We start from the raw sequence: 22,941 nt of genomic DNA, 5'->3' as shown, positions 1-22,941 counted from the left end.
TACTCGGGAGGCTGAGGCAGGAGGATCGCTTGAGCCCAGGAGTTTGAGGTTGCTGTGAGCTAGGCTGACGCCATGGCACTCTAGCCTGGGTAACAGAGCAAGACTCTGTCTCAAAAAAAAAAAAAAAATTTCTTAAGAGTATTTTTCTCGTTTTGTTACATGAAATAGCACAAGAGCCCTGGTTTGTGTAGGTCACTCGATGGAATAAAGGTCCCCATGGGTCCATAAATGTCCCCATGGGTCTCTGTCTGTCTGTCGTGGGCAAATGACTGCCCAGGGCTGGCATGGAAGCGGCAGGGCTGTGCGTGCAGGACGGGACTGTCAGAAGCTGATGTCACCACCACACTGGGCCGGAAAAAGCCAACAGGAAGTGCGGTTTCCTGGCAGCGTGGCCGACAGGGCTCACCTGTCACAGATCCACAGATCGGTCCTGGCAGAAGGATTTCCTGTCCCCTAATCATCCACCCAGGCCAGGAAGGGGCCTCCGTCTAGTGGCCGCCAACCCTCAAGCCCCTCCCCCGCCCCAGTCTCCTTGTTGGCTTGTTCCAGGGCCCTGGCTAGGAACGAAAGGCATCTTTCCCCACAGTGTTTGATTTTTAAACGACTGTCTATGACAATGGCTTTCTGTCTCACGGTTAAAAGGCTCTCCTTTAAAAAGAAAAAGTAAGTTTTAAAAACGAAAGTTTTGAAAGAGAAACGTCAGTGGTTCACAGCCCTCAGCTATGACAAAAGCCAGGACGGGGTTGGAGGATGACGGCGTCTGGAAGACAGTCCTCGAGACTGTTCTAGGAGATTCGAGGCCGCCTGGGACTGCAGGGGGCGTGGACGTGCGCTGCGCTCCTGACGCCTGCGCTGGCCCGGCCCAGCCCGGCCACCCCCCGCCACACTCCCGGGCATGGCAGGTCTGGCTTCAAGCTTCCTGAGCCCCCATGTCCCCAGCCAGCGGCACTGGGACCAGCTGGGTCTGCTGTGCCCCCTGGGACGGGCAGACGGAGTCCAGCTCAGCTCCTGCCGTGACCTGGGGAAACTGCTCAGACCTGCTGGTCACCACCAGGGCTGGTGTCAGCTGGGCAGGGGGAGCAGGTGCCCGGGACTGGCGTGGCGGGCGAGGGACAGGGACGTGATGCTGCTCGCCCAAGGCAATGCCCGCAGCCCAGGCTCTGAGACCATCTGACACTGTCACCCACTCACCTCCTCTGCTGGCCCAAGCCCCAGCCTGTGACCAGCAGCATCCAGGGTGGGGGGTGGACAGAAGTGCCACAAGTGTCCAGGCCTCTCCTGCCCAGAGCAGAGGTGGGCGCTGCCCTTGGCCCGGGGAAGAGCGTGTGTGTGTGTTGAGGGGCTGGACAGAAGGGCCAGGCCGCACCTTGGTCCGTAGAGGGCTCCTTCCGCATCAGGGAAGAGGTGACAGACACAGTGACTCGCATCCTGGGCTCCTGGCAGGAGGAGATGACAATGTTGGCTTCCAGGTTGGAGGAGACCTCATACTTATCCTCAGTCACCATCTGGGAAGTGTAGATACAACACAAGGCCACGTCATTCCAGCCCAGAGTCCTGTGCAAACAAGCAAGGACAGGGTTGGCATGTGCAGGTTCCCGCACTCGATGTGCCAGGCCCCGGCTGGGCATCCAGAACCTCCAAGTGACAAGACAGCCCTCTAGGAGTGCACACATATAGAGACGTGAACAGACGATGGACCCTGTGATGTGAGGAACCTCCATATGTAAAGAGCACCCACAATGCAATAACAAGACCAGCAATCCAATAAAGGGTTGGTGAGTGAAATAACAGATAATTGGCAGAAAAAGAAACACAAATGGCCCCTTTTACACAATGACACAAATTGGCCCCACAGCCAGAGAGAAGCAAATTAAAATTATTAATATGAGGAGATGCCACTGTGGGAAGGTCTGTAGCAGCCCGGCCTCCCTGCCCATCATCACGGACCTGCATGCCACCTGTGTTCACCTGAAATGCACCTCTTGCCCCATCCTTGAGCCCCTCCCCACTCAGGGTCTTCCTGCTGCCAGGCGACCTCTGGGGGCTCCATCTATATTGCTGGAGCCAGGGCGCCGCCCACTTTCCCCACAGCCTTAGCCAGCTCCATAGGGCTCGGGACTTGTCTCTGCTACTGGGTTATGAGTTTTCCAGAAAGCAGTACTTGCCTCTGGGCCATCCTTGCATCCTCCCCCTCAATAGCCCTTAGCAGAAAACTGTCACGTCGTAGGCGTTCGGGACATGCAAGATTAAATAATTGAAGTTGGAGAACCTCACTCCCCTGCTTAAAAGCCTTTGGACTTCCCCACATCCCTGAGAATGCAATTCTACCTCTTTGTATGGCCTTCAGGCATGGCTTGATCCAGGCCCTCCCTCAGGCCCTCACGCCCCCCTGTCTTTGGAAACATTTGGATATTTTCCAAGTTTTAGCCTGAACGCCCTTCATCAAGGGACCCTGAATTTGCCGACATTCTCCCTTTGCGACTGTGTATAAAAATGAACTCTTCGTGGTGTCCAACAGTGATGCCTCTTGTGTCTTAAAGTTGCGTAGAAATAAAAGTACCGGGAGCTGCTGGGGCAGCTGCTCCGCAATCCTCCGCAGCAGGCCGTGCGTGGGCTTCTCGGAGCAAAGCAGGGCCAGGTGCACATCCCTGTCCCCTCGTAGGAGGAGGCCCTTTGCCAGGAGGCCGATGCGCATGACGCCTTTCAGGACCCGAGCCGAGGGGGTGACGCCGCTATCAAGACAAAGCCACAGACGCAGGCCATCAGGGGAGAGGTGATGGGCACCCCGGCTGTCCTGCTCACGAGCCATGGGGACCCCGGCGACATTGCCAAGCCTCTGTGCCTTGGTGTCCTCATCTGTAAAATGGGACCAAGCTTCTCTGTCAGAGGTGAGATAAAATGACACATCATGAGATACACGTAAGTCACGCAGATGCGGCCAGGTGCGGTGGCTCATGCCTGTAATCCCAGCATTCTGGGAGGCTGTGGTGGGCGGATCGTTTGAGGCTGGGAGTTCGAGACCAGCCTGGGCAACATGGTGAGACCCCATCTCTACAAAAAATAGAATTAGCTGGGTGCCATGACACACGCCTGTAGTCCCAGCTACTTGGGAGGCTGAGGCAGGAAGATCGCTTGAGCCCAGGAGTTGGAGGCTGCAGTGAGCTGTGATGACGACACTGCTCTCCAGCCTGGGTGACTGAGACTCTGTCTCAAAAAGAAAAAAAAAGGAAGATGAAAAAGAAGCTACCCCGAGAGGAAGGACTTGGGAAAGCCACCCCCATCGTGGGTGACTGAACTCTAACAGCTGCTGAGGATGCAGAGGGACTTTCTGGTTGGCTAATGATCACAGGGGCTCAGGGGGCTGAGTCACTTGGGCGCCCGGTGCCACGAACTCTTCTGATTAGTCACTCGCCGAGGGGGAGAAGTCGGCTCAGAGTCCCGCGGAGCCTCCTTTCGCAGATGAGAAGACTAGGCTTTACAGAGATGGTCGCACCTTTATGGTGTCAGAGCAACAGCTGTCACCTGTCACCGTCAGCAGCTCAGCCTCCCTCGGAGGCTTGAAGCCCGAGCTCTGGGATTTGGGGAATTTTCCGCTTGTGGGGGGCCGCGGAGGGCTCCGGGCCGAGCAGAGGCGGGACTGGGACCCCTGCCCGGGAGCCGACCCTCTGTCCCTGCAGACGCCCAGGGAAGGGGGAGACCTCCGGGCACCTGTGCGCGCTGCCTTCTTCCTCCCGGCGTCCGTGGTCCTCCCGGGCCAGCGCGTCCGACACCAGCTTGAGGGCCCGTTCCGCGTGGGCCACGGCCTTCTGCACGGCCAGGAGCTCCCGCTCCGTGGGGTAGATGGCGGCGTGTTTGAATATCACGTGCCGGTCGTCGCTGGACTCCGGCCGCCGCCTGGGCTGGGGGGAGAGCCGCGCGCGTCAAGGGCGCGCTTGCAGGGGCCTTTCGGGGAGTGACAGGCAGGTGGGCAGGTGGGCAGGTGGCTGTGGCCGCCGGGTGAGTGTCCGGCCCACACCGACGGCCACGGGGTGGTGAGGCGGGGAGGAGCCCTGGCTGAGTAGGGGGGCCCCGGGGCAATATTCTTACATCTGCAGGCCAGAGGCCCGGGCTCTCGCCCGCACGAGGTGCAAACCCATCCAACCCCAGGGACAGGCGTGTCTGTGAAGGGCCAGGAGGGGCCCTGGTGTTAGGACAGAGGCACGAGGCTCCCCAGGGAACGTGACCCCCCGGGGGGTTCAGGAAGCTGACGGGAGCCCCATGGCCTGGTGCGGTGTAAGGGGCCCGGGCGGGCCATGGACCCTGGGGGCCCTTTCAGCCCTGCCCCGTGAGCACCACTTGGGAGCCCTGGCAGAGCCCGGGTCCGTCCAGTGAGGCGTCAGCAGTGGGAGAAGGTCGCCCGGCATTCCCACTCTGCCTACCACGAGTGGGGCAGCGGATGTCCCCGGCCTGCCAGTGACGGGCGGAGGGGACCCATCCGGTGACGCCTGCTGCTGCTGCTGCTGCTCGTCCTGGGATAGCAGCTCCTCCTCCACCCGCCTGTGGGGACGAGACAGGACAGACAGAGCACTGTCAGGCCGGCAGCGGGACCCCAAACCCGTCACACCAGAGACACTCAGGCCTCGTGTCCCCAGGTGAGTGGGCAGAGCCTTCTCGTTGTGTCTGTGTCTGTGTGTGTGTGTCTGCTCCACACTGGGGCCAGGGGTTCCCCGCACGGGCCCTGCCAGGCCCCCCTAGGCTCCCCGGCACTGCACGGGCACCACAAGGCTGGGAAGGGCAGGGGCTGGCCAAGGTCACACCTTGGCGGCAGAAGAGGCCCGGCCTGGACGGCCACCGCCTTCAGTATGTCCCGGTCTCCTTCCCCAGCGCAGACTTGCTACTGCGGGACCCTTCATAAATCAGACACTGTATCAGCGGATGCTCTGGGACCAGGCGCGGTGGCTCACGCCTGCAATCCCAGCACTTTGGGAGGCCAAGGCAGGAGGATCGCTTGAGGCCAGGAGTTTAAGACCAGCCTGGGCAACACAGCGAGACCCCGTCTCTACAGAAAATAGGAAAATTAGCCGGGCACGGTGGCACCTGTAGTCCCAGCTACTTGGGAGGCTGAGGCAGGAGGATCGCTTGAGCCCAGGAGTTGGAGGCTGCAGTGAGCTATGATGACGCCACTGCACTCCAGCCTGGGTGACAGAGTGAGACTCTGTCTCAAAAAAAAAAAAAAATGCTTTGCAATTGTTCTAAAGGGAGAAGGAGGAAGATGACACAGTGTGCTGATGGTCGGGGGGCACAGTGGACGCCAGGCCGCTGGCTCTGTGAGTCAGGCCAGCAGGCCGCTGCTCTCTCTCCTGTCTCCGCTAACACCCCGATTCTCCACCGCCCACGGTGCTCACATGAACAGCCTGTGTTCCCCCTGCCACCCGCCGCCGGGAGCTGCCAGGTGAGCACCGCAAGGTCAGTGGAGGGCGGGGTCGCCCTCCTTCGCAGGGGCCGGGTGGTGGGGGCAGCCCCGGCGCAGTGTGGGTGGCACCTGCTCTCCGCCTGCCAGCGCCGCAGCTCCTGCAGCCGCTGCCTGGCCAGGTGCCGCTGCTTCCGCATCCTGTCCGCCACGAGCTTCCGCACCCTGTTGCTGGGCACGACAGCGATGGGCAGGTCAGGGTCCACTTTTTTCTGGAAAGGAAGAGTAAGGGTGTGAGAGCTGAGACCTCCCCTTAGGCCAGGACGCCGGGGCAGGTCTCGGGGCGCAGGGAGAGGCCCAGAGACGGACGCCGTCTTGCTGTGGGTATGGAACGGTAGGGCAGAAACTCCCTCGTCTTGAAAACTGTCACCCCGAAAGCAACGGTGGGGACATGGGGAGCAAAACTATGATGTTCAGAGTTAACAGAGACCAGGAATAAAGTGGAGCCCACGACAGAGGAGTCAAGGGGGACAGGTGCGGGGTACCATTGGTAAATGACATGGTGGTCACGGAGCAGTCACTGGCAATTCAGTGACGGAGCCCCCGCTGATTCTAGCTAAAAACACACATTCCCAAAGTCGTCCGAGACAAACCCCACTGGAGGGAAATCCAGCAATATATATTACAAACAGCACCGAATTCCTCCACTGAACTTCATTCTTAGTGCTTAACTGCAGTACTCGGAAATTGCAAAGTGCCATCTAAGGCTGAGGTCCCCAACCCCCGGGCTGCGACCAGTGCCGGTCTATGGCCTGTTAGGAACTGGGCCGCACAGCAGGAGGTGAGTGGAGGCGAGACAGGGAAGCTTCATCTGTATTTCCAGCCGCTCCCCAGCGCTCGTGTCGCCGCCTGAGCCCCACCTCCCGTCAGATCAGCGGCGGCACTAGATTCTCATAGGAGCGAGGACCCTACTGTGAACTGCGCATGTGCGGGATCTAGGCTGCGGCTGCTTATGAGCATCTAATGCCTGGTGATCCCAGGTGGAGCTGAGGCGGTGATGCTAGCGCTGGGGAGCGGCTGCAAATACAGGTGACCATTAGCAGAGAGGTTGCACAAAAATGTCATGCGCTTGAATCATCCCCAAATCATCTCCCCGCCCTGGCTCGTGGGAAAATTATCTTCCATGAAACTGGTCCCTGGTGCCAGAAAGGTTGGGGACCTCTGGTCTAAGGAATGCTGACGGGTGGAACAACCCAAGTGTCCACCAACAGAAGAATGGATCAACACAATGTGGTCCCTCCACACGTGGACTATCACTCAGCCATGACAAGGGACGGGGCTCCGACACAGGCCACAGCCTGGAGGGACCTTGAGGACATTGTGCTCAGTGAGAGATGCCAGATACAGAAGGACACACAGTGTGAGACTCCGCTTCTATGAAATGTCCAGAACAGGCAGATCCGCAGAGACAGGATGTGGATTTGTGGGTGTCATGGGCTGGGGAGGGGGCGGGGAGTGACTGCTGATGGGAGGTGGTTTCTTCTGGGGGTGACGGAAAGGTCCCACAGATGGTGTGGCGATGGCTGCGAGCTCTGTGCAGGCACCGAAAGCCGCAGTTCTGCACATTTCCGTGGGCGGATCACGTGGTGTGTGTGTGGTACCTCTGCACAGCTGTCGGAGAGAGGACGTGCACGGGAACCAGTGTGTCACCCAGCGGGGAGTTATGTGTGTGCTGGGCTCAAGCATGACCAAGGCCCGATGCTCATACGTGCTTGCACACACACGCGTGTGCACACACGGAGATGGGGCCCGGCACCCAGGCGAACCTGCGGGGGGCAGTTTCTGATGGCAGCTGGTGGCCCCTGGTTATGGCCATGGTGCCGGAGGGGCCCTCTGAGTCCCACCGAGCCATCCCACTGGGTGGGAGACGGGGCCCTGCTGGTGCCGGAAGGCTGTCTCTCTTGGCACCAAAGAGCCCCTGTCGCCTCCAAGGATGGCTCCCTGGGGGCAGCTCGGCCTGGCGGCCTGATGCCCACCTGTGGCCGCGGCACCGCAGCTCCAGACGCCCCCTCCAGCCACACGGGCTCTCCGTCCTCCACCCACAGGGGCCTGGCATGCCCTGTGCGGGCTCCACACACCTCCTGGGCAGGGCATAGCCCAGACCAGGCACAGCAACTGCCGCCTCAGTCAGAGCGGCAGCCTGGGAGGCCCGGCAGAGGCTGCCCCAGAAATAGAAGCAACAACAGCGTGTGTCCGCTATCAATAAACCCCCGGGGTGTCCGGGAGCCGCACAGTGCTGGCGGGCCCTGGTCTGTGGGCACATGGCGGGCTCGACTGTGTTCCCTGAGAACGTCCCCAGCACCAAGTGGGGCAGGGTATCCACCCATCCCCCACCCACCCACCACCCATCCCCCCACCCGCTAGTTCCCGAGTCCCCCTCTGTGCAGACATTAGGCCAGAAGCTGACCCAGAACACAAACTGTGCGTCAAGGCAGGGGCGGACCTGCCCTGTCTCTCGGGAAGTGCGGGAGGAGCTGAGAGCATGGGAAGCTCAGAGAGCGGGCAGCATCCGGGGAGGGACCCTGCAGGACGGGTCAGCCTGGCCTGGGCAGCACTGCAGGGAGGGCCCTTGGGCAAGAGGGAACAGCCAAGGTGCACAGAGCCCGGCGCAGGCAGAGGCTCAGCCCCTGACCCGCCTCAGGGGACTGGGGGGCTCCCAAGCCGGCCGAGGGGTGCAGCGCCTGGGCGGGGCTGGATGCTTAGCGGAGGAGGGGCCGGGACACAGCCGCAGAGCTCAGGGTAGCCAGTGACGGGGCATGTCTGCCAGGCAGCGGCAATGCAGGAGGGACACGGGAGGGGCCCAGAGGGGCCTGGACGGGGCTCAGTCTCGTGGAGGTGAAATATGCGCTTTTGAGACATGGCCCGAGATGCGGAAAACAGAAATTCCCCCACCCCAGCCCAGGTCCTAAGTCAATCGGATCACAAGAGACGGAAGAGATTCAGGACCCGAGGTCCCCGGCGCCTCCCAGCCTGAGCCCCTGGGCGGGTCTCGGGGCGCCCCCTGCTGGACGCACCTTGTACTGCAGCCGGTGCCGCCGGCCCTTCACGTGCATGTCCCTGGCGTTGGCGTCGTTGAAACTGCACTCGCACAGCTTGCAGTGGAACCGGATCACTTTCCCTCCACTGTTGCACACCTGGGACAGGGATCACAGCTGAGCGCGCCAGGGGCACGGCCCTGGAGAACGCGGGGCGCCACTGAGGCCCAGGCTGAGCCGTCCTCTGTGGCTTTTGAGTCGGTTTTGAGTCTGCTGAGTGGTTTTGAAAAAGCCCAGGCCCCCCCGGCCCCGCCCTGTCCCCTTCCTCCTCTCGAGCGTGTAACCAGCCCCCAACCCTGCCCTGCCCCGCCCCGCGGAGCCCCTGCCCTGCCCCGCCGTGTGGGCTCTGCCTGCCCCGTCTGGCCGTTAGGAGTCTTGTCTCTTTCGTTACCCAAGGGACAGGGTCTCCCACGGCACGATCCCAGCCGCTGGGGTTATTTCGCACTGGACAGAGCAGAGACGGCTGAACTGGTTGAGCTAGAACAGGAGCACGAGGACAGACGACAAGCTAACCCTCTCGCCTGCTGTCAGCCACGCGTGCGTCTAGGGAGGCGGCATTCCGTGTGTCACTGGGGTGATGTCTGGGAACCGGCCGCAGAGAAGGCTTTGGAATTGGGACAAGCCTTGCAGGGCCACCTGCCTCAGCTCTGGCATCTGTGGGGCGGCCGTGCAGGGTGCCTGTCTTGGGCTGGGATTGAGGATCCCACGGCCGCGGGTAACACGGGGACGCCGGCCCTGCTTCCCCCGCACCACGGGGCTGACGGGGCCTGCAAGGCTGCTGGCTCGGCCGGGAGGTCTGGACGGGGGTGGGCTCTGCCGCGCCCCACCCAACAAAGGGGCTGGACAGAGGAGTCTGCAGCCCCTGCCGGAGAGAACCCAGAGAGGTTTTGAAGCCAGACACGTGGGAGGGTCCTTTTCCAGCAGAGCCCGCACGCCGATGGCACCAGGGCTCGATGGCCGAGACGGCTGGGACTTACCTCCTCCACATAGTCGGGGCCCACCGGCTGCGCGTCACAGCAGCCTCCGGAAGCTTCCCCCGCGCCCCCTTGGCTGGGCGCTCCTCTGGGCCCCTCCGATTTGGGTCGGGCCACTTTCTCGCCCTGGGGTCTGCTGCCCGCTGCCTGCGGCTCGGGAGGCCCTGAGGGGAACACCCGCGTCACTGACCACGCCAGCCGGGTGTGCAGGGCGGAGGTCCCCACTGCCCAGGGGCCGTTGTGCCTTCCGTCCTTGGGACCTCAGTGGGAGCCACCCCGTGTGTGGCCTTACTCTCCTTTTCACGCCAGCGCGTGTCACAGTGGAGGAAACAGCCGGGCCGAGATGCCCCGGCTTCAGGACCTCGTGTGGGGAACCTTGTACCTCCCCCACCCCATCAGGCACAGATGGCACCTTGGGACAGACAAATCTCTTTGTCATCAAAGCTACTTGATCATGTGATGTGCAAAATCATGGTCTTATTCCAGAAACGGGGCTGCCAAGGCTAAAAATAAAATGAGGCCCCCACGTCTGGCACAGTGGGCCGGAGCTGAGGCTCTCGGGCAGACCTGGGTTCGAATTCTGCCTCCACCTTACGGTGCAGCTGGGGCCGGGTCCTCTATGACACCTCACCTCGGTTTTTCTGTCTGCACATTGGGACTAGTGACTCCATCGGTTGTAGACAGCTGCTGCGGAGGCGGAGTCAGGCACGCACACGGAGCAGTTAGCAGATGCCTGATGCTTAATGCTAGCTACGCAGCTGTCACCGCCCTCGGGGGCACAGGCTGGGCCACTGCACGCCCCCCGCAGAGAGGGCAGGGCCAGGGGTGGACAGCCGCAAGCAGCGCCTTCCTTTCCTGCGACCCACGTAGCTGTGAGTCACAGCCCAGTCTGTTCACTGCGAGCGCCGGGGCGTGAAGGGGCGGCCCAGGGACTTCTCTGGCACCAGCCCAAAATCCACGGGAGGAAACGGAGCCACCATTTCACCAGTTCTGTCTACACGTCCTGGACAAGGTCTCAAGTGTCCCCACCTGGGGACAACACGAGCCCTCCCCAATGCATGCCCTCAAATCGACTGCACGGTCACCCCCATCACACTTTCACGGGGCGGCCACAGGGCACTGCACTGGCGGCGCATGGACGTGCCCACGGACACAGTGGAGGTGGCAGGGACACGTACCCTTGCGCAGGCCCTTTGAGGCCACCGGTCTCCTGGCCGGCGCTGGGCGGCCCTGAATGTGCACGCTGGGGCCGGCGGGGGCCTCGGGCTCAGGGGTGCCCTCCGGGGCCGGAGAGGACGGCTTGCTGGAGGTCTCGGGTTCAGGCTGGACGGGGGGAATGGGCTTCCCCAACTGGGTGTGCAGCTTGAAGACCTGGAACAGGCCCGGTCCTCTGTCAGGGCCACCCTCAGGCCTGGCACGCCCTCCCCAAGACGCGGCAGGGTGTCCACGGGCACTTCCTGGTTAAAGGCATTTAGCACCAAGGCTGCAATTGGACAGGGCTGCTCCGTGGCCGCCTCAGACATGCCGGCCAGCTCTAGGTCTGACACGTGCTCCCGGCTCAAACCCGGCCTGCCCCACCCTCCCTCGCTGCCTCCCTGACCCCCATACCAAGCCCCAGCCTGGCAGGGGCGAGACCTGCAGGCTGGCCCCACCCGGCCCCCAGCTCCTGCCGCCACCTCTGTCCCCTCGGCCACGCCATCCACTCCTCCCTCTGCGGGCTCACACAGGCTGAGCGGGGGATGAGGCCTGGGGGGCCCCAAAAGAGGCCAGTGCGCCGGGACAGCAGGACAGAGGACTTCCTAACTTTCCTGCTCAATGACTCCATGGGACAGGAATCCCCCTCCTCTCACACGGGCACCCCCTGCCCCCAAGGTACCACGCGGGGGGCTCCATCCATCCCCCACAAGATGACGTAACACAGGCGTTTCTAAGGCTGCAGGAAGACACTGATATTAAGGCAGGAAATGGAGAAGATGACCCCAGAGGGAATATTCCGTGGGGTCCCGTCGCAGGACAGACTGTGGCCACACCCAACACCAAGCTTTCCTGGAGGCCTGGGTGCGAGTCCCCGGCATGTCTTCGCACTTTTGTGTGGTGAGTGGGGACCCCTTTTATAACTGGGACAAGGACATGCGGGCCTGGGGCAGGGGAAGCTCCTTCGGGCTCCAACGTCACAGGGCGGCCCCTGGGGTCTCCCATGGGCTCCCGCCCAGGGCGGCCTGGGGGGCTCCTACCTTCTGGTGCCTGGCACCCCGGATGTGGGCCACGTAGGCGTCCACCCCTGTGCAGGACACGGCGCACAGGCCGCAGTGCAGCTGTCCCTGGACCCTGAGTGGGCTGCCGTCAGGCCGCGCGCCTGTCTTCTGAGCCGCCTCCTTCTTCTTGTGCTTCTGCCCTTCCAGGTGCTGCCGGTAGGTCTGCACGAGGGGAGAGGCGGCCTGAGGGGGCGTCTGCCCGCCAGACACCCCCCTGCCCCGAAGGCCATCGCAGGCTTAGCACACGGGAATGCGGCGGGCGGGTGACAGAGGCCCTGTCTCCATCCTGCCACCCCCTGGCACCCGAGAGCTTCAAGGGTCCCTTGTGACGTCCAGTTAGCAGCCTCAGAAGCTGGGACTACAAGGTACAAGGTTTCCTCCCTTTTCTGCAGTTTCCTAAGGGGGCCTCCCCAGAGCTGGGGGCCGCTGCCATCATCGGAAAAGCCCGGCTTTTCAGAATGTGACCTCAGGCACTGAGCAAGGACACCTGCTGCCCGCATGACGCAGCAGATGCTTCCTTTTTAGAAACCTGCCGAGGCCCAAGGGGCTCCGCGTGGGGGAAGCTCCGCGTGAGTGAGTCATGGTATACTCCATTCACCCGGGGTCACACGGCTAGAGATGGTGCCTTCCTACCCTCACCCAGCGGGTAGGTTTCCAAACGCCGTCAACATGTCAGCAGTCTCACATGGGCCTCGTCTGCTTAATTCATTTATTTAATTAAGAGACAGGGTCTTGCTCTGTCCCCTGGGCTGGAGTGCAGTGGTGTCATCACAGCTCACTGCAGCCTCCAACTCCTGGGCTCCAGTGATCCTCCTGCCTCGGCCTCCCAAGTAGCTGGGACTACAGGTGCCACCACCACACCCAGCAAATTTTAAAATTTTTGGTAGAGACGGGGCTCTTGCTCTTGCCCAGGCTGGTCTCAAACTCCTGGCCTTAAGCGATCCTCCTGCCTCAGCCTCCCAAAGTGCTAGGATTACAGGTGTGAGCTACCATGCCCGGCCTGAATTATTTCTTATAACTGCACATGCGCCTACAATTATCTCGGTAAAAATTTCAACTTTAAAAAGTGCAATAAGGCTGGGCACGGTGGCTCATGCCTATAATTCTAGCACTCTGGGAGGCCGAGGCAGGAGGATTGCTTGAGCTCAGGAGTTCGAGACCAGCCTGAGCAAGAACGAGACCCCATCTCTACAAAAAAATAGAAAGAAATTAACCAGACAACTAAAAAACATAGAAAAAATTAGCCGGGCATGGTGGCACATGCCTATAGTCCCAGTTACTCGGGGGGCTGAGGCAGGAGGATTGCTTGAGCCCAGGAGTTTGAGGTTGCTGTGAGCTGGCTGACGCCACGGCACTCTAGCCCAGGCAACAGAGTGAGGCTCTGTCTAAAAAAAAAAAGTGCCATAAGTATTAGCAAAAAACTAGGAAGGAGAGCTGATGTCTCTGAGGCACGTCACTTGCGAGCCAGACACTGTGCTGGGGGCTGACCCATTTGGGCACCGTGATCACGCGAGGAGGCAGATCCTAGCATCACACCCTGCCCCGAGAGGAGGGAGGCTCAGAGAGGCCACGCTGCCGGCTCTGCTCACTGCTAGCGGAGGGGTGGGCTGGGCCACAAACCTAGGGGCTGGGCCGAGTCTGGAGCCCACACATGTGGGCTGTGGTCAGCCAGGAAAGGGTGATGGGTGGGAGGGGCCCGGCCAGCCCTGAGCTGGGCCCGGCCCCTTCCCTCAGCTGTGTGTCAGGGGGCTGATGGGGTTTTCTGGAGGGTTCTCGCACGGACACTCGGTGTCTCTCCTCCAGAGCTTGCTTTCGGAATATTAAAAACAAAGGAAAATGAGGATGTGTGTTTTGCTAAGAGGGAGCTCTAGGGTCTAATTATCTTTCCAGGAAACGAGCCCATGACTTCAGCTCGGTTATGCCCGAGCTCTGCAACCTCAGACTTGTGTGTTCGACAAGGAGAGCTTCACTTACGTGCCCTGAACACACACCGCCCTGCAAACACACACACACGCACGTACACACATGCATGCACATGCTTTAGGCTCAGCAGTGTCTGGTTCCTCTGTGTCCACTCGTGGCCCTGCATAGACGTCCCCTCAGCAAAGAGACGCCACCGCCAGCCGCCTTGGTGTCCAAGACCAGGCAGTGGGGCCACTGTGAATGCCAGGCCCAGCTCCGTTTCTTCCACTGGGGCCCCGGTGGGATCCCATGAAGGTCATTCTGACGTGCACTTTATGGTTCAAGTTCAATAACAGGCCTGGCTTTGGCGGGCAGCAACCCTGCCCCTGGCGCATACACTTGGCTCTGACCTCTGCCCTGCCTTGTGGGGGAGGGCGGCTGACCTGGGGGCCCGCACAGCTGATCTTGCAGATGTCGCAGTAGTGGAGCTGGGGCTGCCTGGGGCCCCCCTGGGCTTTCGGCAGCTTGTTGAGTGACGGTAGCTTCAAGTCGGGCCTGGTGCTCTTTCCGGAGTCATCCACGGGTGATGAAGGCTGCCTGGGCGGCGGCTGCTGGGGGGATTCTGGGGGAGGCGGGGGCTGTATCTGTGGGGACAGGGGCGGGGGGCAGTGGGGACGGGCTGCAGGGTCCACCAGCACGTCGTAGCTGGGGTAGTTCGGACCTAAGGAGCAGAGATATAAGTGAATGAGGGGGGAGAGCGGGAGGGGGAGACGAGCCAACCCCGCCCGGCGACTGCAGGAGCGGACAGACCCCCTGCCCACGCAGGGGGCCGCAGGGAAACGCCAGCCTTACCGGTGTACACGGTGTGGGTAGGATCGTAGGAGGGCGCAGGGTAGGAGGTCACAGTGGATGCCTCGGGCTGGACACTTGTCACCGTGGGGTAGACGTAGCCTGAGATCGAGGCGCCCTCTGGCTGCCTGGCCTCCGCTGGGGACACCTGTCGTGGGGGCTGAGCGTGGCTGTGACCACCCCTGGGGCTGGGCTCCCTGTAGCCATCTTTGGTCCCTACAAGACAGGCACAGGCTCCTGGAGGGCCAACCCCCACCACTGTCTCCCGCTGTGGCAGGTCCCCCAGCCGCCCTGAGCCTGTGGATGGCCCCGGACTCAGTGGGTGGAAACGCCCTGGACGTCTGAGCTGGGCCTGGGCCCCGGCAGTGACTTGTGGGTGACCTTCCGCCACGCCTTTCCAAACTCCGGCTTCTTCCCCCGTGCCCCGGGGGAGAAGGGCTGTGCCCTGAATGAGCTGCCACGTGTCTTCCAGCTCTGCCACCCACGTCGCCACACAACTTACCTCCTGCCACCCTGGGAAACCTTCCTTGAAAAAAATATTTTAGTTCTTATTTTCAGTTCCCATGCTGTCACACCCGCCGGCCTGCCACCCCGCTGAGACTTTAGGGAGGCGAGAAGCCAGCCCCATAGCCACGTGGCTCCAGGCCCGCCCGAGAATCTAGACTAAGACGTGACGTCACTGAGGCCCTCGCTGTGCCGCAGCGACGACCCACCTGGCTGGCAGAGCACGTCCGGGGCCGTGGGTCCGGCTTGGCGGGCAGCCGGCTGCAAGTACCGCTTGTCCCCGTCACTGCTGGCGGCCGCCGACTGTCCGTAGCTGTAACCGTCCTGCATGAGGGTCCCCACGGGAGAGACACAGACAGCTGGGGGAAAGCCACTCCGGGCCACAGGTGAGGCCACACATGTTCATTCCCACAGGACGCCTCTGTGTCACCGAGTCCCTTCTATGGGCAGGGCCCCGGGGCGAGGAGGGCAAGGGTGTCCTGGTCTGTCTGGGGCCACATGGCCAAGGCCGACTGCCGTGCTCATGGAGGGACCCCCAACCCACGAGACCCTCCTCCTCCTTCAGAGCCACCGCTCAGGCTGGGTAACACAGCTCTGTGAGTCACTGTCCCCCAAAGCTCCCCGGGGCTCCCCTTTGGAGGTAGGAATGCGGCAAGTTCCTCTTTCTCCCTTGAGGGAGCGACTCTGGTCTGATCCTTCCCCACCTCTTGTACACAGAAAATGCCAGAAGGAAAGGTCACAGGCAAGGGGCTCAGACGGGGGGAGCCCACCCCACCCACCCACAGGACGCCACCGATGTTTTCCAGCCACTCTGGGCAAAGAAGAGAGGGGCACCTGGTAGGTGGCTGCAGCGGTGGGCGCGGGGCCGGGTTCCTGGCGCTGGCTGCTGTGAGCAAAGTCCTGGCCCATGTGGGGCTGGTACCCACCATATCCCACCGGGGTGGCTTGGGGCAAGGCCTGGCCTGCAGCGGGGCCCATTCCAGGAGCGGACTGGGGGAGGGCCGGCGGAGGCTGGACGCTGGAACCACAAACACACAGAGGAGCCGACTGGATCAGATCTGGTTCCGAGGCGGACCTGAGTCAGGTGCAGATGTTCCAGCCAACACTGGACTCCAGCCGCACGGCTTCCCTTCACATAGCACATCCTGCGCCCCCCGACCCTGTGGAGAACTTGCCGTGAGCCTAGGCATGGTTTTAAGTGCTTTTCACAGATCAGCACAATCTCACAACATTGCCGTGAGGTTGGGACTGTCCTTGTACCCAATTTACAGGTGAGAAAACTGAGGCGCGGTAAGTGGCAAAGTCGGGACTCGAACCTGTTCCACCACTTCCCAGATAACCTGCTCATACAGCGGGTTTTTCTCCTGAACATCAAGAATCTCCATAGAAAGGTGAACTTGAACACTAGGGTCATTCCTCACGCCTGCAATCCCAGCACTCTGGGAGGCTGAAGCGGGACGATCGCTTGAGGCCAGGAGTCCAAGACCAGTCTGAGCAAGAGTGAGACCCTGTTTCCGCTAAAAATAGAAAAAATTAGCCAGGTGTGGTGGCACCTGTAGTCCCAGCTACTCAGGAGGCTGAGGCAGGAGGATCGCTTGAGCCCAGGAGTTGGAGGCTGCATGGAACTGTGATGACACCACTGCACTTCAGCCTGGGTGACAGAGTAAGACTCTGTTTCAAAAATAAAGAAAAAGGGGCCTGGCATGGTGGCTCATGCCTGTAATCCTAGCACTCTGGGAGGCTGAGGCGGGCGGATTGTTTGAGCTCAGGAGTTCAAGACCAGCCTGAGCAAGAGTGAGACCTCATCTCTACTAAAAATAGAAAGAATTATATGGACAACTAAAAATATATATAGAAAAATTAGCCAGGCATGGTGGTGCATGCCTGTAGTCCCAGGTACTCAGGAGGCTGAGGCAGGAGGATCGCTTGAGCCCAGGAGTTTGAAGTTGCTGTGAGCTAGGCTGACGCCACAGCACTCACTCTAGCCTGGGCAACAGAGTGAGACTCTGTCTCAAAATAAATAAATAAATAAAAAATAACGAAAAAGAAAGAAACTGAGATTCCTGTGTCCCAGAGGGAAACCACTCACGGGCCACGGCCTAGGACAAGTGTGACACAAACTGTGCGATGAACGTGCCAGGGCGAGAAGAATCCCCTTTAGATTCCCGTAACGAGGAAGCGCCAGGACCCTCTGCTGAGCTCCTTCCTTCAGGGTATTTCTTTTTAGAAATGTGAATTTTTAAATTCTATTTTAAATCTCACCAGCTTGAAAAATCACTTACATTTTTGGAACAAGGAAGACCATCTTTTGGCTAAGTTAAAAAAAAAAAAAAATGTCACTATGGGCCTTTTGAGGTGCCAAGTGGCCCGAGGCATTTTAAAGATCAATTGTGTTGCTTTTGCTGGTTGCACGCTGAGAAATTCTGTTTGTACGGAACACCTGGACAGAAAGCAGAAGGAGTCCTTGGTTATCTGGGACCAAACTCATTTAGGCAGGGGACAGACATTGACTGGGGACCAGGTTTCCTTTTGGGGTGATGAGAGTGTTCTGGAGTTAGAGGTGACGGTCACACGACATTGTGAATGTGCTCAATGCCACCTGTGTGCTGCAGGGGGCCAGGTGCCATTCTAGCAGCCGGGAGCAGCAGGACCAAAGTCCTGTCCTCGCGGACGGACGTGGTGACACCTGGGGCAGATGACTAATAAGCAGGACAATCGACCACAGTCTGTAGGGTGGTGGGAAGGTCCTAGGCGCTGTGGAGGAGACTGAAGCAGAGACAGGGGCTGGAGTGTGGGGCGCTGCGTTTCTCCATGGGGTGGGCGGGGAGGAGGGGGCGCAGCTTGGGGCTTCCCAGGGAAGCACATTTGGGCACTGGAAGCTCTGCCCATGAAGTGCCCGGAATCTGGACTCTTCAAGAAGGCGGTGTGGCCAAGCAGAGGGTCAGGGAACAGCTGGGGTCGGTGGATCTCACAGGCCGGCGGTGTAGGGGCTTTGGCCGTTACCCTGAGACCCCCGGAGACTGGGGGACACATTCTGCCTTGTGGTAGAGCCTCTTTGGCTGAGGGGCTGGGGACAGGTTGAAATGGGGGCAGGGGCAGAAGGGCGGAGACCCAAAGTGCAGGTGAGAGGGGCTGTGGTGGCGGGGGAGCAGGTGTGGTGGCAGGATGAGGCTGAGGGCGGGGAGGAGGAAGGGACAAGGCCCCCCCCCCAGTTTGGGGTCATGCCTGCAGGCGGCCCTGCCGCAGGGAAGGCAGCACGATGTGGGGGTTTAGGAGAGATCTGGGTGGGCCTGATGTCAACATAAGGGCCACAGGTCAAAGGACAGAGGGTGACGAGATGACAGAAGCAGAGATGGGAGTGTAGGGGCCAGGAGGCCACAGCCACCAGGAGGGGAAGGAAGAGGCAGGAAGGAGCCCTGGAAGACTCATTTGGGACTTGTGACCTGAACTCTGAGATAGTAAACCGTTAAGTCACTAAGTTCATGGAAAACTTCTCTGTAAAGGGCCAAAGAGTAAATATTTCAGGCCCTGCAGGCCACAGGCGCTCTGTTGTCGTCTGACTGCTTTGGTTTTGTGCAGCCCTTTAACGGCGGCCAGCTCGGGCCCAACGACACCAGCCGCGAGCGCTGGTCTGGGTGGGATGTCAGTGAGGAAGCCCGAGGTCCGTGCTCTGGAAGGTCCGGCTATGTCAACACCAGATGTCGCCGATGACTGCAGTAGGAGAACTGCTGGGGACACGGCTTGGATGTTGGATCCCAATGCCTGAGAGGGGATGGTGACGCCCTGAGACAGGGTCTGGGCCCTGAAAGTGACGCTGGGGGATAGGGAGGGGTGGGCGCAATCAGCAAGTCACAAAGAAGAGGAGGGAGGCAGGGACAAGGGGCTGAGGGGAGAGCGGGCCGTCCTTGTATTAACCATGTTTTTTTTTTTATTATTATTTCCCATATTTGTGATGTTTTGCTGGCCAGGGAGAGATGCGCACACCCCCGCCCCCTGTAGTCAATTCTTTTTTTTTTTTTTTTGTTGAGACAGAGTCTCACTTTGTTGCCCAGGCTAGAGTGAGTGCCGTGGCGTCAGCTTAGCTCACAGCAACCTCAGACTCCTCGGCTTAAGCGATCCTACTGCCTCAGCCTCCCGAGTAGCTGGGACTACAGGCATGCGCCACTATGCCCGGCTAATTTTTTCTATATAGATTTTTAGTTGTCCATATAATGTCTTTCTATTTTTAGTAGAGACGGGGTCTCGCTCAGGCTGGTCTCGAACTCCTGACCTTGAGCAATCCGCCCACCTCGGCCTCCCAGAGTGCTAGGATTACAGGCGTGAGCCACCGCGCCCGGCCTGTAGTCAATTCTTAAGAGCTGTCAAAGGGCCTGCCGGGGCACCCCTGCCACATGCAGACCTCCCCACCCCGAGTCCGACCCCGGCCCTCCATTTCCGTAACGCCCACACATAAGCCACTCTGCCCTGCCCTGTCACCCCAGGGCCAGTGTCTCAGCCCATCTGTGTGGCTACAATGGACACCAGATGGGGCAATTTATAAAGAAGTTTATTTTGTCATAGTTCTGGGTGCTGGGAAGTCCGGGATCAAGGCGCGGCACTGGCTTTCTGGCGAGGGTCTTCTTGCTGTGTCCTCTGGAAGTGCGAGCAAGCCAGCCCAACCCGCCACTGCCTGACGCCTCTTTGATAAGGGCCCAAGTCCCATTCGTGAGGGAGGGGCTCTCGTGGCCTAATCACCTAATGCCATCACTCTGGCAACACCTACATTTTGGAGGGGACACAAAATACAGCAGCAGGCACCAGGTGACTAGAGCCACCCCCACAGCCCAGAGCCCCCGGGAACATGCAAACTGGCCGGTCCTGAGCTGCAGCCCGCCCTGCCCGGCCTGGGCTTGCCCGGCTCCTGCTCCTGCCTCCCATCGGCCACCTTGGTGGTTCCCCAGGGCCCTGCGTGGTGTGGCTACCCCTCCTCTTGGGAAATGTGCCATAAATTCTTCCTCCAGCTGTACTGGCCTCCTTGCATTGTCACGTAACCACAGCCGTGAGTTACAGCCCCACAGGTACACGGGACCTTCCCCTGCAGCACAGAGGTGAGGAAGCAGCTGAGCGTGCAAGGACACTGGGTGGGGACGGGGATTGCAAGCTCAGGAACTGGAGGAAAACCACGGCCCAGTGGGATGGGTGTGGGGTCTGGAGCCAGACAGCCCGGCTTCCCATCCTGGCTCTGCCCACTGTGGGGCCTTGAGTTTGCAACTTTCTCTTTCTCAGCCTCAATTTACTCACCTGTAAAATGGGATGGTGTGGCAGTTAAACAAAACTCTTGTGACACAGGGCCCAACACAGTAGCAGCTTACAATGTAGCCAGGGTTGCCAGAGCTTCCAATTTTGTTTTTAGAAACAAAGTGTTGCTCTGCTGCCCAGGCTGGAGCACAGTGGTGCAATCACAACTCACTGCAGCCTCCAACTCCTGGGCTCAAGCGATCTTCCTCCCTCAGTCTCCCGAGTAGCTGGGACTACAGGCGTGCGCCACCACACCTGGCCAATTTTTTCTTATTTTTTGTAGGGATGGGGTCTCACTATGTTGCCCAGGCTGGTCTCGAACTCCTGGCCTCAAGTGATCCTCCTGCCTCAGCTTCCTATAGTGCTGGGATTACAGGTGAGAGCCACCACACCTGACCCAGAGCTTCCAATTTTAAGCAATGCTAAAAATCAGGGTTTTTGTGACAACTCCCAATTTTTAAATGCTGACAATTCAAATAAAACAAGGGAAAAGCCACTGCGCGGGCCACAGAAAGCAGGTGTGAGGCTCACACGCAGCCTGCAGGCTGCCAATTCTCCACGTCTGACCTATGCTGAGGAGCGGAGAGTAGCAGTCGGGGAACAGTAAGAGAATCACTACAGCAGTGACAGGTGCTGTCTCCATGACGACAAAGACAAGGCGCTGCCTGCCGGGGAGGGAGGGAGCGTGCAGGCAGGAAACTGGGGGAAGCATCGGTCCCCCAGCCACTTGGAAAGGCAGTATGTAAGCCCGGCTGCATTATCGCACTCATTTTCCTTTCTTCTTTTTAGCAACCTAAAATGCTCCAAAGAGTTGATGCACATTTACAAGCCCTGGCTGGAATTCTCACCTGTGGGCCCAGGATAATGTCCTTTGAGCTTTTTGGTCTGAATGTTTGTTTCGGGAAGTCAAACTCTTTGGGGTACATCTTCTAGATTAAATCTTGGAATGCAAAGGTGGCAAGACTCACTGATGTCATTTTATTCACACAGTCGCCAAACTCAAGGGGATGCTGAGGCCCAGAAGATGAAGGGATTCCTCCAAGGAGTCCAGGTCCCCTGCCCTAGAGCACCTTCCTTTGGGACATGCTCGCACTTGCTGCGAAGGGACAGGTCGGACCGAGAGTGCAGGCCTCGCTTTGGAAGGACACAAGTGTGGAGTCACAGGTAGAAGCAAGTGATGAAACATTTTAGGGACAGCCGGGAAGACAGGTCGCCCCCTGTTTGCATATGATGACAATTTCTGTTGAACGTCGTGCTGAATAACTCAATGGGAACACACACACACAAAAAAAGCCAAAAACATTTAGCGTCCAAGAAAAAAAATCAAGTGGAAAAAAGATTTTCCTGGAATCACAGGGCTGAGAACCTCACTGTTCCGTTTCAATGACGGACTCAGCTGTCAACCCAGGAGCACAGCACTCCCCACACGGCACAAGCCGCGCCGGTGGGAGGTCTCAGCAAAGAGCAGCCACCCCTCAGTGCCACTGAGACAAAGTCTCCGCCCGGCACCTGCCCTTGGCTCGGTCTTCCAGAAGGGCCTGCGACCACTCGCGGGGCGGGCAGCTCAGGCTGGGAAGGCGCTGCCTGGGGGTCTGCAGAGACCACCTCCCACGTGCAACGCCAAATGCTAGTGTGTTCACTCAAGACCCGCACCAGGCAGAGTACGTTAAGATCTGTTTTATTGGCAATAAGACCAGGTTTCAGAGACGGGACGCGAACTCGCGCATGCGCATGCGCATGCGCGCACACACGTACACGTGCACGGCCATCATCCCATTGGGCACTTCTGTTCCCAAAGGTTTTATATTCAGAACACACATTACACAGTCACGCCCGTAACAGTCCTGATTTCTTGACACTTTTTCCTTTTTCTTTCTCCTTACCACCAAAGCCTTATCATGCATTCCCCACGTGAGATGCCCACTTCAGATCCGCACGGCCCCGGAAACATCCCAATTTATTAGAAGGGACTTCCACTAACTAAATCCCCGGGTCTTGAGAAGAGACCAAAGGATTTGATTCCTCCACCCCCACTGGAATCAATCGTCTTCTTTAAAATGCGGTCAAGAGGCCAAGAGCAGACGCCACGCGGCTACTTAAGGAAAAGCAAGCGTGTTTTGGTGAGACCGCGAGGGGTGCCCAACACGTCTCCCTGCCGGGATTCTAAAGCATATCTTGAGTAGACACCACACTTGAGGCTGCAAGTGTCACACACTGAAAAAGATGTGCAGAAAACAAACAGGCAAAAAAAAAAAAAAAAAACCCTTATCTGTTTTCAAAGCTTCATAATTTTGGTCTGAATTAGACGGTGCCACCCGGCTTATGTGAATGAGACACTTGAACAACGCAGACCCTCGACCACAACCCACACTGGTGCCGACTCCTGAACACAGAGCCCTCAGGACGGCCCTGCCGACTGGCCCGTCGGGATGGGAGGCTCCTGCCGGCTGTGAACCGCACCGCGCCTTTGAATGACCAGATGCATCCATGACAGCGTCCACACCATCCTCTTGCGACAAAGCTTTCACACACGAAGCCGGGAGGGACTTCTGAGAGATCCGACTGGGTCATCTTTGCTTCCCAGCGATGCCGGGCTGGGCGCTTTCTCGGCTTTGCCACCCTGGAGAGGGGTTTCTGTTTCCTTAGTGTCTGAAGAATACAGTCCAGACCACACACCTGGCCAGCCCCAGGTGAAG

At 59.4% G+C, this 22,941-nt stretch overlaps 1 protein-coding gene across 1 annotated transcript in view; it reads right to left on the bottom strand.

Moving 5' to 3' along the window:
• The window catches only part of ZFR2 (zinc finger RNA binding protein 2), a 28,211-nt gene extending 6,197 nt beyond the window's left edge, over nt 1-22,014 (bottom strand). Inside the window, exons 1-15 of the mRNA XM_069491778.1 lie at nt 21,959-22,014; nt 17,972-18,139; nt 15,803-15,986; nt 15,178-15,292; nt 14,468-14,680; nt 14,059-14,336; nt 11,693-11,875; nt 10,637-10,829; nt 9,462-9,622; nt 8,464-8,583; nt 5,522-5,661; nt 4,419-4,536; nt 3,709-3,899; nt 2,561-2,732; nt 1,367-1,505 (exon numbers count right to left, since the gene is read on the bottom strand). Coding sequence (XP_069347879.1) covers nt 1,367-1,505; nt 2,561-2,732; nt 3,709-3,899; nt 4,419-4,536; nt 5,522-5,661; nt 8,464-8,583; nt 9,462-9,622; nt 10,637-10,829; nt 11,693-11,875; nt 14,059-14,336; nt 14,468-14,680; nt 15,178-15,292; nt 15,803-15,986; nt 17,972-18,139; nt 21,959-22,014 — 2,431 coding nt within the window. The remainder of the gene's footprint in view (nt 1-1,366; nt 1,506-2,560; nt 2,733-3,708; nt 3,900-4,418; nt 4,537-5,521; nt 5,662-8,463; nt 8,584-9,461; nt 9,623-10,636; nt 10,830-11,692; nt 11,876-14,058; nt 14,337-14,467; nt 14,681-15,177; nt 15,293-15,802; nt 15,987-17,971; nt 18,140-21,958) is intronic.
• Nucleotides 22,015-22,941: the final 927 nt, after the last annotated feature.

Source organism: Eulemur rufifrons, chromosome 2 (genome assembly GCF_041146395.1).
Source record: "Eulemur rufifrons isolate Redbay chromosome 2, OSU_ERuf_1, whole genome shotgun sequence".
In the NCBI taxonomy this organism is placed as follows: Eukaryota; Metazoa; Chordata; class Mammalia; order Primates; family Lemuridae; genus Eulemur; species Eulemur rufifrons.
Note: the sequence above shows the minus strand (reverse complement) of the source record. Positions and strands in the feature narration are given on the sequence as shown.